The sequence below is a fragment of the Acipenser ruthenus genome, chromosome 30, assembly GCF_902713425.1.
Source record: "Acipenser ruthenus chromosome 30, fAciRut3.2 maternal haplotype, whole genome shotgun sequence".
Lineage (NCBI taxonomy): Eukaryota > Metazoa > Chordata > Actinopteri > Acipenseriformes > Acipenseridae > Acipenser > Acipenser ruthenus.
The window spans coordinates 15,370,087-15,386,421 of record NC_081218.1 but is presented as its reverse complement, the minus strand read 5'-3'; the positions used below and the strand labels follow the sequence as shown (position 1 = coordinate 15,386,421).

The 16,335-nt window shown below is 45.7% G+C and overlaps 2 protein-coding genes across 4 annotated transcripts; both read left to right on the top strand.

The window, feature by feature from the left end:
* The first annotated feature begins 1,244 nt into the window (after positions 1 to 1,244).
* LOC117966045 (large ribosomal subunit protein P2-like) lies at positions 1,245 to 3,518 on the top strand. Its single transcript, XM_059004824.1, has 5 exons — positions 1,245 to 1,353; positions 2,205 to 2,328; positions 2,625 to 2,673; positions 3,014 to 3,112; positions 3,386 to 3,518. The coding sequence occupies exons 2-5, from the start codon at positions 2,206 to 2,208 to the stop codon at positions 3,460 to 3,462; spliced, it is 348 nt and encodes a 115-aa protein (XP_058860807.1). The 5' UTR covers positions 1,245 to 1,353; position 2,205; the 3' UTR covers positions 3,463 to 3,518.
* A 1,005-nt stretch (positions 3,519 to 4,523) lies between these two features.
* On the top strand, positions 4,524 to 15,925 carry LOC117962414 (patatin-like phospholipase domain-containing protein 2). 3 transcript variants are annotated; one of them, XM_059004728.1, is made up of 9 exons: positions 4,524 to 5,178; positions 6,051 to 6,283; positions 6,512 to 6,577; positions 7,363 to 7,572; positions 7,865 to 7,925; positions 12,265 to 12,501; positions 12,840 to 12,972; positions 13,764 to 13,886; positions 14,529 to 15,925. In XM_059004728.1, exons 1-9 carry the CDS (start codon positions 4,971 to 4,973, stop codon positions 15,424 to 15,426), a joined length of 2,169 nt encoding a protein of 722 aa, XP_058860711.1. In that variant the 5' UTR covers positions 4,524 to 4,970; the 3' UTR covers positions 15,427 to 15,925. The 3 variants fall into 3 exon arrangements, with proteins under 3 accessions (XP_058860711.1, XP_058860712.1, XP_058860713.1); XM_059004729.1 differs by lacking the exon at positions 7,363 to 7,572; XM_059004730.1 differs by lacking the exon at positions 4,524 to 5,178 and having other exon boundaries at positions 6,215 to 6,283; positions 6,448 to 6,577.
* The last annotated feature ends 410 nt before the right edge of the window (positions 15,926 to 16,335 follow it).

The window sequence follows — 16,335 nt, the reverse complement described above, 5'->3', positions numbered from 1 at the left end:
TGGTCTAAGTGGGGCGTATATAAGACCCTGTTCCAGCCCATGTCGTGTATAGAAGCCCCAGTGATGTGCGCAGAACCCTACAGTGTGTGAACGGAATCGAACGGTACAGCAGTACATCAGGCAGGCGTTATTAAAAATGCTGCTGCTTTTGCATACTTTATTGACTGATTTTTGACCCCCATATAAATAAATGAAAGCAATGCAATATGACTCACATGTTCACGGCCCGCATACCGCATTGGAAAATACACTCGTGTCTCAAGACTTGCAACTGCGCATACACGGTGTTCTCCATTGTTTATGAAGTCTAAAAAAAATAAAAAAAAATAAATCGAAATCTGACCCATATTCTATAGATTAACTCCCTGAGTTTTTAACTTAATTGGAATAAGACGGTCCTAAATGATTTCTGAAACACGACATGACATTGTACTGTATTTTAACAACATGTTTCCAATAATGGAAAAAAAAAAAAAAAAAAAAAAGGGAACTCAAAAACGGTGGTGTGTTACTGATGTTACTAAGAGGTAAGAAAACCGAGACGTTTTAAATCTCTGTGTCAATGGAAATGCAGACTAAGCACCACTAGACGCGCATTTCAGTGCCTCGGACAGCACGGGACCACGGGACAGTGTTGACTACAACCTTATCCAAGAGCCCGCACGATATTCGTGGCGCACCCTCTGATCAAAATAATGACATTAAATAATATCTATATAGTTTTCTACTTTTTTAATGAACCGTATACGTTCTAGATGTGCTCTATAAGTGTTCTGACTCTGAATAAAGAAGAAACCTGTTTTTTTTTTTTTTTTGTGGTCGCCATGCTTAATAAGGAAAATACAACCCCCTGCTGTCTAAAAATAGAAACTGCCAGACTATAACAAATACGCTCACACGTTTCCAGATCCAAATTCAAATATATCTGAACGCGTTAAATGATTTGCATGACCCAAACACAAGCAAATGTTTTCTATAGGATCAACACTATGTGTGTGCTGGAAGTATAACGTACGGAATACGGAAATCCTAGACATGGCGCCTCCCTTTGGAGTTTCAATGAGCGTTTCGTTCCGTACACCTTGAATGCGCATGCGTGGATTTTTACTGCGCCCTGGTTTTGATTAAAAGTAATAAAAACAACACGTATTATTTGTTGGTTTACTGTAATACATTCCACTGGGGTTATTTTTTTCGAAAACGAAGCGTTAATTTGTTTAACACGCAGTTTTGTTCCGTGTGTAACCTTTAACACCAAATCATGCGTTAATGTATGACGTATTTCCGCCCCACCTCCTCTCCCTGAACAAAATCTCGAGCGGATCTGGCGTTTCGTGTCTGTACAGACTTAAAGTGGGTAAAATTGTGAAAAGACTTTATTTTTGTCCTCCTTTAATGAAATAAATGAGTGAATAACATCTTAGACAGTCGATATGTGTGTGTTTCGGCGGGTTTGGGGTTGTGTATGCAGTGAAATCCTCTTTGAAAGTTGCCTGGTTACATGTCGTGACAGGTCTGAGAGAGTGAGAAACAGCACGTGGTGTTATTTATACATCTCCCGAGGAGAATGCCGATCAGATCCGTATTAATGTTCTGTTTATGAAAACAATTGGGAAATGTGTAGGGGTCGTCCCGGATTAACTTTACTGTGATTTAGGAAAATATATATAAAGTCTGCCTCTACTGTCTGTAGCCTCTCAATGCTTAGAAAAACTGTGAAACTGTACTTGTTTGTCTCTATTTTTACAACGACAAGTTTATAATAACACTAAGACATTTGTTTGGTATCCCAAGTTTAGTTTATTACTGTAAACACCTTTCCTCCGAACAGTCTAATTATAACCTAAACTGCAAGCAAAGGGATGCTTGAACAAAAGTTATTGTATTTCTTGCTCTTATTGTATTACTTGTATTGTAACACTTGAAATGTATTTGCTTACGATTGTAAGTCGCCCTGGATAAGGGCGTCTGCTAAGAAATAAATAATAATAATAATAATGGTTTGCCGTCTAATCAAGATTAGAAATACACGGTAACTAACTAAGATCATGTAAAGCAACTGGAGTGTCAATAAATAAATAAAGCACAGAAGGCTGCACTAGTATGAAGGAACACGGTAGTAAAGACACCGAGGACCGATACTGTTTTCGGGTAGCGACCTGATTGTCGGACCCTGATTTATTTTGTGTTCTCCTCCCTTGTAGAATGCGTTACGTGGCCGCTTACCTGCTTGCTGTGCTGGGTGGCAACACCCGCCCCTCCTCCAAGGATATCAAGAACATTCTTGGCAGCGTTGGGATTGAGGCCGACGACCAGTGTCTTAATAAGGTGGGCTGTCGTGTTCGGATTAGGGTTGTGTTTGAGTCTGACTTTATAAATGTCGGATTCCGTGTCCTGATAATGCAGTGAAGCGCTGGTCTACAGGATAGAATGAAGAGATGGGACACCGTGCTTGTGTTCCAAATGAAGCGAGGCATGCCTTGTTGGATCGCAATGGTACAGCCGGGTATTTGAAATGTCTGTCGCTACCACAAGTGTTTTTTTTTGGGGGGGGGTACAAGTTAGTGAGGAATGGATTGCGTGCTTGTTGGGTCCCCTGCTGATCTCCTGTTCTCATCTTTCAGGTCATCAGCGAACTGAATGGAAAAGACATCAATGATGTCATGAATTCAGGTGAGGGAGGGGTCGGGGGTTGCTTCAGATTTTACTTTGCAGCATGGAGACACATCTAAACTAGACACAAGGCTTTGCAGCACAGTGAGAGGAGCGAGTCGGGTCGGTCAGTAGTGCTTTGATTTAAATACCTGCTAGTCTTTTTGGGTGAAATGTTTAATTGGCATTCTAGATACACATTGGCTGGTTTAGCCTGAGTGAACACCAGGGTTAGAAATGGTTTAAACCAGGTACCAGAAACGTGTGAAAAGAAAAGTGCAGGGTTAATGTGAGTGTCTTACCTTGCCTGTTATATTATGATGATAAAGTGATCTCTGGTGACTCAGTGTTTCATTTTCAGGCCTCTCAAAGTTAGCCTCCGTGCCAGCAGGTGGTGCTATAGCTGCTGCTGTCACCACTGGAGGTGCTCCTGCTTCTGCTCCTGGAGCTGCGCCTGCCGGTAAGAACATGACCTTATCTTACCCGCAATGCAGTGTCACGATCAGTGCTCAGTAACAACTTTGTAAAAAAAAAAAACCGAGCTTGAAATCAGACGCCCAAAGTGGTTGTTATTGACGGGTAGACCTGTCAGCCCGAGACGTTTGTCTTCTTGGCTCGGTTCAGCCTTCATATTGTGATGGAGCGTGTGAGTGGTGTGCTCTTTGCTGACTGCTGTGCCCAGCAGCAGCGTCTCCGTGTTTAACTGGGGCTTCTCTCTGCTTTGTCTTTGCAGCGGAAGAGAAAAAGGAAGAGAAGAAGGAGGAATCCGAGGAGTCTGATGAAGACATGGGCTTCGGGCTGTTTGATTAGCAACGCCTCTCCCCTTCTCTGTTTCAAAAGAAATGCAATAAAAATTGAAAAATTAAGAGCGTTCCATTTTTTTTGGGGGGGGGGGGGGGGTGGTTGGGGTGAGGAGCTCTGTGTTTTTTGTTTGCACGCCTCAAGTACATCAAATTAAAGAAGCTGCTGACTAGCAAGCGAGAGTTTGTTGGAGGAATTGTAAAAAACAAGCAGGTTTATTTATGATGAGATCTAGGTTATGACGAATGTACCGTTCCTTTAAAAAAAAAGGCTTTTATGATTGCTCCTTACTAATGAATTGGACTGTTTGTTAAAGTCGCATCACTGTGGTACAGCTTGTGCGTTTGATATCCCTTGCGTGCAGGAAGCATTATCAACGGGTTAGTTCTGGCATGCACAGTACCTTACCCATTCAGATTGATTAAAACACGTTCATCAACGAGGCCTTTGAAAAACATAGAGCATGACTGTGAAAGGGGAGAATCAGAACTAAGGAGCCGCCAGTTCCTTGCTAATCCACTGATAAACCTTTTTGAGAGTTGTTTTGTATTTATAGAACTGCTTATATCGGCGTGGGTACTGTGACTTTGTTTGAAATTATTATTATTATTATTTATTTCTTAGCTGACGCCCTTATCCAGGGCGACTTACAATTGTTACAAGATATCACATTATTTTTACATACAATTACCCATTTATACAGTTCGTTTTTTTTACTGGAGCAATCTAGGTAAAGTACCTTGCTCAAGGGTACAGCAGCAGTGTCCCAACCGGGGATTGAACCCACGACCCTCCGGTCAAGAGTCCAGAGCCCTGACCACTACTCCACACTGCCACATATTGACTAGAGGTTTAAATATGCCCTGTGCATCCTGCAGGATTTTTTGTTGGGGGGGGGGGGGGGGGGGGGGGGGGAAGATGGGTTAGTCGATAGTGTCTGTATAAATAAAATGCACAGAAGGATGAACTACAAATCGCCACGTGTTAAAGGACTGCAGTTCCCGGCGTCCCTTGCTCCGAACTTTGAAGGGTAGTGTGGGTGGGTGCGTGCCAGGTTTAAAGACTTGCACAGTCTGGAATTCAAGACAGCAAGAGGTAATGCACAAATAACGGGTATGTGGAGAGAATAAGAAACAGGGAAGAAAGCGAAATGGATCAATACAAACTTCAAGGGAACACAAGCTGATTAAAAGTAATGCTGCGTTAATCGTGGGATCTACAAGTACTGTGTGAAATATAAAGTTACTGTCATACAACAGCGCTGCAGTGAAACGCGCAAACGAACTGTACTCGTGAATTCATGAATATGAAAAAGTGGGAAGATTACACAAAAAAAAACTATACAAATAATTTCACAAGAGAAGAAGAAACATTATTTTAACACTTTAAAAAGCATCAGTTGAAAAAGGAACACATCGTGTATCGTAAAAGAAGCAACGCGATTAATTCCAACGCCCCATGAGAGAGGATTTGTACTGAAGTAAAGAAGCAACAGGTGCTTTGTGTGCTCTGTCACTATGTCTGCTGAAGCCGGCGGTGTACAGTCCGGGGGTCCCCCATTCTCCATCTCGTTCTCCGGGTCCGGCTTCATGGTAGTCTACCAGTTCGGGGCTACCCAGTGCCTGCTCGATCTGGCTCCCGAGGTCATACGCGCGGCGCCCAAGGTCTATGGAGCTTCGGCCGGGTCTCTGGCTGCTGCCGCTGTGGTCTGCGGGGCGAATATGGGTAAGTACAGTATACTGTTAATAGCCTAGTCTTACTGTTAAAAGAAACCGCTGCACATTTTATAACGATATAGTCTCCAGAATCATTATATTAATAAGGGTCAACTGTGACCACTGGGACCCCCCTGAAAACAAAAAGAGCCATCCAGCTATTATTATTATTATTATTATTATTATTATTATTATTATTATTATTATTATTATTATTATTATTATTATTTGTCGAAGGTTCGATCTGCACAGTGCAGTTCCAAAAATGCGCAATGCTAAATTATCATCTATACTAGTACTAAAAAAAACCTTCTACAAAAAAGAGGCACCGATCAGGACTTTGTAGTTGAACGCTTCTATATAAGCGCTACAGTACTGGTGTGCCTGCATATGCGTCTTCATCTAGTCTAACAGCATGAAGCAAACCAGCTGTTAAGGACAGCAGTGATCTCATTCGCATACAGTTTATTGCAATCTAAACACCAACGAATCGTATTTACGCAGCCTCTGAAATGCATGCTGTAAATAATGTTACAAAGGCATAAGACACACTATTACTGCAGTGCAGCTAGATATAGCGAAGCATTTCAATTGCTGCTCTAGCAGGAGTTACACGACAGCCTACACGCTAGTTTTGTAGCACCAAAAAATATATATACAGAATATATTCCTATCAGGGGAAAAAAAAATCAACGGTCTCCCACAGCCGTGGTTTATAATACCACCGAGGGTCTTTCATTGAAAAGATTTGCAATACATATATGATGAACTTGTGTTTAATTACAAAAACCACGCCTATGTAGACATGGTAAGCTCGTATTAAACACGTCACCGTTGTACTTCATTGCCGGCGCTCTTGTCCCGTTCCTCTCCGTGATCCAGAACGACTGCGCGATGAGATTGTGGCGGCCGCGCTGCAGCTGCGGAGGCACTTCCTCGGACCCTTGCATCCCTCGTTCAGCCTCTTCAAGGTCCTCAAGAGCTGTCTGCTGCGGAGCTTACCGGAGAACGCGCACGAACTGGCCACGGGCCGGCTTCACGTCTCCATGACGAGGCTGGCGGACGGTAAAAACATTCTAGTGTCCGACTTTCAGTCCAGAGAAGACCTCGTCCAGGTAGACACGACGGACTTCTGCCTATAAGAGACTTCCAAAAAATTGAAATATAGTGTAATATGAAAGTTATTTCCCCCTTAACCATTTCAGTCCTAATGTAACATTTTTTTTGGAACATTTGTAACTTTAAAGAATTGTTTTTTTCCTTTTGCATCGCTGCTTAGAAATGTAACGCCTGTGAAGGGATACCCGTTTGTGTGAATGCATTGTACCCGACTCCCCCTGCAGGCTTTGCTGTGCAGCTGTTTTGTGCCAGTGTACTGTGGTCTGGTACCCCCCAGTTTCAGAGGCCAGGTGAGTTACACCGTGCATTTCCTCTGCTGATTGTATTAATAGCATCTGTTTGTAAATGTGTGTTTTGATTTGCTACCTTAACTACCTCTTAGAACAAAACTATTGTACACAGAAATAGCTTTTATTTACAGAATTTATACTTGACAATGTGCATTGCCAGTAACAGATAGTTCATGCACACACTAAACGACTAGCTAAACCATACACAAGTCGGGCTCTCTGCTGTCACGTGACAGCCATGGCAGAATTGCCTTCGGCTCTGGGGTTTGCAAACACCATTGTGCACGGCTGTGGAGTCGCAGCTGCTTCACTGTTGCCTGCTTCTGTTGCAATAACAGCATGTGCAGCAGCAGCACAAAGACAAGCGTTGTGAGTTTTCACCTTTTACTGGATTTGGAAGGTCAGCAGCCGACCAGGGAAAATGTCATTTTGAGACGGCAGGAAACTCGTGAGGCTGTAGAAGATTTTCTCAGCCTCGAGGAGAATGAGTGGAGGAGGGCTTTGTTAAAACAGAACGTTTCACTCTGAAGCTTCATTGTAACCACAGGAGTGCTGGTGGATGGATAAAGAAAAGCAACAATGGAAACATTCTACCCAAAGCCAAGGTCTAACAGCGAGTGGCCTTGGGGCAGAAGCCTTGTCAGTTATAGGCTGAGCTGTGATCTGTTGAGTCCCGCTTTCCAATGCGTAACCCCGCCCTCACATTTCTCAGTTTGGGAACAGCAGGTAACAAATGGATTTGCAGCCCATGAATGCGCTGTCACTGTTCTGTGCCCCCCTGACAGCGTTACATTGATGGGGGCTTTACCAACATGCAGCCCAGCCAGGAGGCCTGCCTCACGGTCACCGTGTCCCCTTTCGCTGGAGAGATGGACATCTGCCCTCAAGACCCGACCTTCAGCTCGTACAACCTGGCAGTGAGTGGCACCAACTTCCAGCTGACTCTCCAGAACTGCACGAGGATGGCCGACGCACTCTTCCCCCCAACGGGCAAGGTAGGGGAGCCCCCTCTCCCCCCATCACAGGCTGAGGAGCTGGTAGTGCTGACAGCAGCATGAGTCCTGCACCTACCTCTCCACTGAATGGCAACGCATTTGTCTGGACCCTGGGGTTAGCAGTGTGCCTCCAGTCCTGGCCTCTCTGTTTAATTCAATGGGCTCAGATGCCCAGACATGGCAGTTTAAATGTGGAGTGAAAGGGGGGTGAATGGGATTCAGCCCACATGCATTGCGTGCTTGTGTTTAGAATGCCTGCCTATAGCAGCTACTGATGGAACTGTCTTTCCAGGCACTGAAACAGATGTACTACAGAGGATACCAGGATGCTATCGTCTTCCTGCAAAGACATGGTAAGTGCCTTCTTAAACACAGCAGTGTGCAAATGTATTCAAACACCTCCAGGCTTGGCATTGGTATATTTTATGTACCCCACCTGCACAGGTGTGAGAATTTCAATTTTCACTCAGTAAATCAGTGATATAGAAACAACAGGCGCTCATGATGTGTGAAAATGTTAGACCACTTTGTGCTTTAATTAGGCCTCTTGAAGAGCTTCTAAAAAGCCTTGTGGGTTTTATCATTTCACATGTGTGTAAACGACAAGCTCAGCACAGAGCAGAGTCCTGTAGTCACTTATGGCGCATCTTTCCGTGTTTGGCTCTCATGCTGGTAAACAGAGTGCTGCTCCAGTAACAGATGCTGTTTCTCTGGTAGCTGTGTTCACTGCCTGGTGCCCAGGAGGCAGACAGCGACTCTGTCAGGGGCTGCTGCGCTAGCATGTGAATCCTCTTCAGGTTCTTCAGTGTAGAAAGGTCAGCCAGGCAAGGCGAAGCCCAGGGCAGCCTGGGAGACTGGCAGTGTGCCAGTCCTCGGACAGACCACCTTCAGGAAGGTTACACGTGCAGTGTCTCCTTTTCACACAGCAGGGGGTCTGAACAGGGTCTGCTATGTAGTATACAATGATAGGATTGAGGTCATTGCTAGCTGTTACACTCAGCCAGCCCAACAGTGACTGTGTGGCCAGTGTTTTCAGCATACCTGTTTAAGGTCAGTGTGCTTGGATGTGATCCATGCTTCTGTCGGCAGTGCCAGCAATCAGTTCAATAGATGACTGAGCTGATAATAAAAAGCTAGTGGTTGCTGCTGTATTCTGCATTTGAAGGGGGTATTGCAATGTTTCTCAACCCCGGTCCATTTCAAAGTTAAGTTGACATCTGCAACTGGTTAAGAGCTGAAAACAATTAAAAAAGCCTAATTAATCTAATTGAGAGCTCAGCACCAGGGTTGAGAGCCACTGCTTTATTTGAATGGTTTGATTTATTATTTAAAAGTAGTTTTTTAAAAAAAAAAAACAAACAGGTAGAAATAAATATTACACCCAGTGCAGTATTCTGACGCGACAGTGATTTCGATTATTTTTCCTACCGCACTTGAAAAAAACCCAAACTGGTTCACATTTCTGTGTAGACTGGACTTATTCCCTCACAGGTTAATTTAATAGCATACGAATACAAGGTTGAAATAATTAGTTAAAACTTAGCCTCGTCAAGCTTTTATTTTTTAATAAGAGACACCTGTCAGCAATTCAAAGTGTTTGTGATAATTCCAACCAAATTAACCTCCCCTTCAATGAATGCTGCTTACACCATGTGCTCCACAGTGAGGGAAAAACCTGCCTTTTATACTGAAGTAGAAGCTCCACCTCTTATTACTCAGCTGACCCCTCCGAAACAGGGTTTCCCAAGCCTTTTAAAATGTTAGCAGGGGCTAGGCCCTGCACATTCAATGCAGGTAAGTGAAGCCTTCAGTGCTACAGTTAAATCTAGGATTGTGCGATAAACAGGAAAAAAATATATAATGTATTAAAGTTGATTACCTGAAGCTTTTATATGTTAAAAGGGGGTTTCGCTGGGCTTGCTTGGTATACAGTGTAGGATGAGGAGGTTTCGCTGGGCTGCCTTGTTGGATTGGTATACAGTGTAGGATGAGGAGGTTTCGCTGGGCTGCCTTGTTGGATTGGTATACAGTGTAGGATGAGGAGGTTTCGCTGGGCTGGCTTGTTGGATTGGTATACAGTGTAGGATGAGGAGGTTTCGCTGGGCTGGCTTGTTGGATTGGTATACAGTGTAGGATGAGGAGGTTTCGCTGGGCTGGCTTGGTGGATTGGTATACAGTGTAGGATGAGGAGGTTTCGCTGGGCTGCCTTGTTGGATTGGTATACAGTGTAGGATGAGGAGGTTTCTCTGGGCTTGCTTGTTGGATTGGTATACAGTGTAGGATGAGGAGGTTTCGCTGGGCTGGCTTGTTGGATTGGTATACAGTGTAGGATGAGGAGGTTTCGCTGGGCTGGCTTGGTGGATTGGTATACAGTGTAGGATGAGGAGGTTTCGCTGGGCTGGCTTGGTGGATTGGTATACAGTGTAGGATGAGGAGGTTTCGCTGGGCTGGCTTGTTGGATTGGTATACAGTGTAGGATGAGGAGGTTTCGCTGGGCTGCCTTGGTGGATTGGTATACAGTGTAGGATGAGGAGGTTTCGCTGGGCTGCCTTGGTGGATTGGTATACAGTGTAGGATGAGGAGGTTGCGCTGGGCTTGCTGGTTGGATTGGTATACAGTGTAGGATGAGGAGGTTTCGCTGGGCTTGCTTGTTGGATTGGTATACAGTGTAGGATGAGGAGGTTTCGCTGGGCTTGCTGGTTGGATTGGTATACAGTGTAGGATGAGGAGGTTTCGCTGGGCTGGCTTGTTGGATTGGTATACAGTGTTGGATGAGGAGGTTGCGCTGGGCTTGCTGGTTGGATTGGTATACAGTGTAGGATGAGGAGGTTGCGCTGGGCTTGCTGGTTGGATTGGTATACAGTGTAGGATGAGGAGGTTTCGCTGGGCTTGCTTGTTGGATTGGTATACAGTGTAGGATGAGGAGGTTGCGCTGGGCTGCCTTGTTGGATTGGTATACAGTGTAGGATGAGGAGGTTTCGCTGGGCTGCCTTGGTGGATTGGTATACAGTGTAGGATGAGGAGGTTTCGCTGGGCTTGCTTGTTGGATTGGTATACAGTGTAGGATGAGGAGGTTGCGCTGGGCTGCCTTGTTGGATTGGTATACAGTGTAGGATGAGGAGGTTGCGCTGGGCTGCCTTGGTGGATTGGTATACAGTGTAGGATGAGGAGGTTGCGCTGGGCTGCCTTGGTGGATTGGTATACAGTGTAGGATGAGGAGGTTTCGCTGGGCTGGCTTGTTGGATTGGTATACAGTGTAGGATGAGGAGGTTTCGCTGGGCTGGCTTGTTGGATTGGTATACAGTGTAGGATGAGGAGGTTGCGCTGGGCTGGCTTGTTGGATTGGTATACAGTGTAGGATGAGGAGGTTTCGCTGGGCTGCCTTGGTGGATTGGTATACAGTGTAGGATGAGGCGGTTTCGCTGGGCTGGCTTGTTGGATTGGTATACAGTGTAGGATGAGGAGGTTGCGCTGGGCTGGCTTGTTGGATTGGTATACAGTGTAGGATGAGGAGGTTTCGCTGGTCTTGTTGGATTGGTATACAGTGTAGGATGAGGAGGTTTCGCTGGGCTGGCTTGTTGGATTGGTATACAGTGTAGGATGAGGAGGTTTCGCTGGGCTGCCTTGGTGGATTGGTATACAGTGTAGGATGAGGAGGTTTCGCTGGTCTTGTTGGATTGGTATACAGTGTAGGATGAGGAGGTTTCGCTGGGCTGGCTTGGTGGATTGGTATACAGTGTAGGATGAGGAGGTTTCGCTGGGCTTGCTTGTTGGATTGGTATACAGTGTAGGATGAGGAGGTTTCGCTGGGCTGCCTTGGTGGATTGGTATACAGTGTAGGATGAGGAGGTTTCGCTGGGCTGCCTTGTTGGATTGGTATACAGTGTAGGATGAGGAGGTTGCGCTGGGCTGGCTTGTTGGATTGGTATACAGTGTAGGATGAGGAGGTTTCGCTGGGCTGGCTTGTTGGATTGGTATACAGTGTAGGATGAGGAGTTTTCGCTGGGCTTGCTTCACAGTATTTTGTGTTCTATTTGTCACTCCCTTAGCTGTGAAATATTTTGGCTCAAAAGGAAAATCTTTTCAGCCTTCCTTTGTATTCGGTTATTTTTTTTTACAGATAACATCACTGAATTCCAGATTCCTAGAACTTCTGAAGCTTTCTTTCAGATGTGTTTACTTGGGCAGTATTATTATCACAGTGTGAAATGCCAATGTGTTACACTAAGGTCATAAAACATTTATGACATGAAACATGTTTATCTCTTCCTAATTTTAGCACAAACTTGTTAGTTTAATCTGTGGGTCTCAGCTTGTGTTCACGTTGATTCTTTAACACTGGAGGTTAAAGGACAAAAAATGTACCAATGGAAGCTCGCCTTTAATGGAATAGGGTATAGTTGCAAAAAATGTACTTGTCTATTGACACACATGCATATTTTATCGTAGACCCAATGTTGTGCATTTTAAGGTGTATATTACTGTTTTTGTTTTCCTACTCTTTGGAGGTGAAGGAGCAGTTGGGTCTCCATGCCTCCAGCCTGCCCTTGACTGAAGGGAGCACCCTTTCTCTTAGGAAAGAGGAATCCGTTCCATATCTTGGGTACCGCTCTTGTGACGAGATTAGATCCCACGTGCTGTAAATGGAGGTCGTGGAGAGCAGCTGTTTCAACACCCCCCTTCTTCCTCTAGATCTGATGGCCCCACAGTCTCCTGCCGAGTCCCGCTCTCTCTCTGTGGCTTCTCTCCGCTGCAGTGATGGCACAGCCCTCCCGGCCATGCAGAGTTCTCTCCAGAGGGAGGGGGGTGACAGTAACACCACGCCCACGTGCGCAGATGACTCTTCAGATGAATCGGAGGAGCTGGACTGGACGCTGAGCTCCATGGAGCAGACTCTTTACCACAGCCTCCCAGCCTGGGTTCAGGGAGGTAGGCTATCTGCACTGCAGCCCTTCCAGTCCTGCTATCTATACTGGAGGGAGTCTTTCTCCAGGTAGAACTTCACAGGACACATGCTGTGGTGAACCTGTGGGAGATGAATGGCAGAGTGGTTCTTCTGAAAGGCCAGCGCTTTCCAGCACAGAAAGCATTGTTAGGCTTTATGCTGGTGCACCATGTGAGATGGCTCGGTCATTAAAACCGCTTGTTATATTTTGAAGTGGAGATGATTAGCTCTTCCAAGTGGCTTTAGGAATGCTCCTTTCTAAAAGGTGCTGTGAATGTTTTGTTTACTGTCCTGCCCCCCCCCTCTGTTTCTTCTCTTTCAGCGTTGCTGTGCAACATAGTGGGGAAGCTGGGGCTGCTGGGATTTCTGAGCAGCTTCCTTCCTGCGCGCCTGGCTTCGTACATCCTGCTTCCTTACACACTTCCTGTCTTCCTCACCTACTCCCTCAGCCAGAGGTAGGGATTGGGCTCCTCTCTGTAAAGAATCCATTTATAGAATAGAAGCTGCATCCTAAAAACTCAGACCATGTGGTGTGTGCGTGCGTGCGTGCGTGCGTGCGTGTGTGTGTACATCACAAACATATTCATTCATTTTAAATAAGTGACTGTTGTTACCGTGGCATCAGAAGCCTCCAAGTACCTCAGCTGTTTGTTTTCAAACACTCTCCCTTCACAAAGGCATGTTAAACTTGAAGATGACTTCATGAGTACTCGCGTCTAATGAAACCCACAGTGTGTGAAACAACCACCTCCTGCCTTTAAATAGTCTTTAAATAGCCTGTGGTGCTAGAAATAGCATCATAACACATGCCTGGGGGGCTGGCTGCCCATTCCTCCTCACTCAGACCCTCTACTGTGAGATTGAACCAGCCCCGTCGACTCTCAGATCTGAAACCTCACCTCCTGCAGGATGCCATAGTGCAGAGTGTATTCATTTACTGTGTTTCAGTTACTCCATGAACGAATGCGAATCCTCATCTTCATGCAGATCTCCTTCCTTCCAGGCCACACTGCCAGCTTGCACTGCCTCCCAGTGTCTTGGTTCTAACCAGTAAGCCACACTGGCTCCCAGTGTCTTGGTTCTAACCAGTAAGCCACACTGGCTCCCAGTATGTTGTTATAACCACTAAGCCACACTGCAGAGTTCTTCAGATCAAAACACTAGGCCCTGCTGTCTTTCAGTTGAGAGCAATGTTATTTTGTATTGAAAAGCCTTTGGTAAGTGTGTGCTATTGTTGTGTTATCAGGGTGCTGCGCTGGCTGGTGGCCTTACCTGAGGAGATGTTCTGGTTCTGGCAGGAAATGAAGCATTTCACACACTTCATGCGAAACGTCTTCATCCAGTCTGTGCAACAGCAGCTACTGCAGAGGTAACAGCATGACCTGAAACGCAGCAGCACCCTTCTGAGAGCATTCCTCTAATATTACACACAGCACTGGCACGGATTATGAGAGCATTCCTCTAATATTACACACAGCACTGGCACAGATTATGAGAGCATTCCTCTAATATTACACACAGCACTGGCACAGATTATGAGAGCATTCCTCTAATATTACACACAGCACTGGCACACATTTATGGCAACAACAAATGATTTGCAGAAGACCAGGGGTGGTGATTGTGTTGCCCATTCCTCCTCACTCAGACCCTTTACTTAATAAATATCTTGCTTTCCCTGAATAGATGACTGCTTCCTCCCCCTTTTTTTAATTTTAAAAGCTACATATTTTAATGAGCAAGACATCACACAAGTAGAATGGTCTCAATTAGAGGCTATGTGTTCACTAAACTATCTTGGTATCCCTGAAATAGATAATTGTTTCCTCTTTTAAAATAATATGTTAAGGATTTTAAAGAGCAATCCATCTCACGTTCAGTGGTACCCTAAATGTGATTCATTTAGTGCCAGTGCTGAATGCCTGGGTGGATCCTGATTCAGTGATTGTCCTGAGAGGTGACTGATGCAGTATTAGCCACTCGCTGACTGATTTGTGTGGTGTGTTTGCAGCCTGGTGAGTCGCCTCTCCCTATCCCCGGTGCTGTCCCTCCTGTCCCCCCCCTTCGAGGAGGACTCTGCTGGGATCCCCACACTGCGTCGCCGCTCCACCCTGTGCCTGCACCTCTCGGGCTCCTCTTCCCTGGACCTGCAGGCCCTGGATCTCCACGGAGCCTCCAGCGACGCCCTGGCCTTCTCCTTCAAGCTGGACCTGCAGCTAGAGGTGGAACAGAAGCCCGGCAGGCCAGCCCTGAACCGGGGCAGCTCCCTGCCCTGGGGAGGGGCCCTGCCTCTGGGGTTCAGGGCTCGCTCCCTGCCGGAGATCACCTTCCTGGATGTGGAGGAGGTGGAGGACTCCACTGAGGAGACCCTGCCACAGCAGCGCTGCATCTCACAGACCCGCAAGAAGTCCAGTATCCAGTGGAGTCCGGAGCCAGTAACTTCTGAGGATAACTGCGAGGAGGACACCAGGGAGACCCTGCCAGAGCAGCTCTGCATCTCACAGACCTGCAAGAGGTCCAGTATCCACTGGAGTCTGGATCCGGTAACTTCTGAGGATAACTGCGAGGAGGACACCAGGGAGACCCTGCCAGAGCAGCTCTGCATCTCACAGACCCGCAAGAGGTCCAGTATCCACTGGAGTCCGGAGCCAGTAACTTCTGAGGATAACTGCGAGGAGGACACCAGGGAGACCCTGCCACAGCAGCTCTGCATCTCACAGACCCGCAAGAGGTCCAGTATCCACTGGAGTCCGGAGCCGGTAACTTCTGAGGATAACTGCGAGGAGGACACCAGGGAGACCCTGCCAGAGCTGCTCTGCGTCTCACAGACCCGCAAGAGGTCCAGTATCCACTGGAGTCCAGATCCAGTAACTTCTGAGGATAACTGCGAGGGTGACACACAGATCTGAGACCGCTCTGCACAGAAGAATTCATCACGCAAACTGTCTGAGAGACGGGGCAGCTGGATCTGAGGAAGCTGTCCCGTTCAGGGCACTATAAAAACAGGCCAGCATGCGGTTTGCAAATTCATACAAGAACTGCACTGAAAATGTTCAACTGAACTGCACTTATTCACATAGTAGGAATTGTAGTTAATTAGAAATATATATGTAGATTTAGCTCTCTGAAATACTACTTCTCTGTTGGGTAACACACAAATGTTTTTGGAGCAGAAATGTGTTGGCTGATAGTTTTTGCTTGGTTGTGGAGGAGTTTGTAAACAGGACGTGTAATCTCTTCTTTACATGCAGAAGGAAAGTTAAATGAATTTTGGAACAAATGGAGTCCAAAGCTACCACTTTGGTATGAAGAGAAATATAAAAGAATATGAATTATAGATCCCACTGTATATGCATTTGAATATTAATCTCAACACTAAAAAACAATAAATATATTCTAATAAGGAGAGCTGCTTTTCTGACCTGAAGTTTGTACTGTGTATGTACCATTTTAATTGTACAATGAATAGCAGAAGCTCTAGTACAAATATTCTGTTGCTTGCCTTTTCATTTCATTACACATTATATGAAATATAGTTTTTAAGATTCAAAACCGTTCCAGTGAGGTCATGAAATGATGTCTTCACAAGCGTGCTTCCATGCCAGACATTAGGACCTCTGGACACTGCATTTGAAGCTTAGCCATGCAGAAATGTGTATTTTGCTTTAGATTTATTAACACGTTTCCTTTTTATATTGTACAAATAGAATTGACTTCAAAGGGGGGTCCCAACCAGAAAGGGCAGCGTGAGGTGGTGTGCCAATGCTGTGTGTGTCGCTCTCATTCTCCACATGCTGGTTTGGGCACTGGGTGTCTCT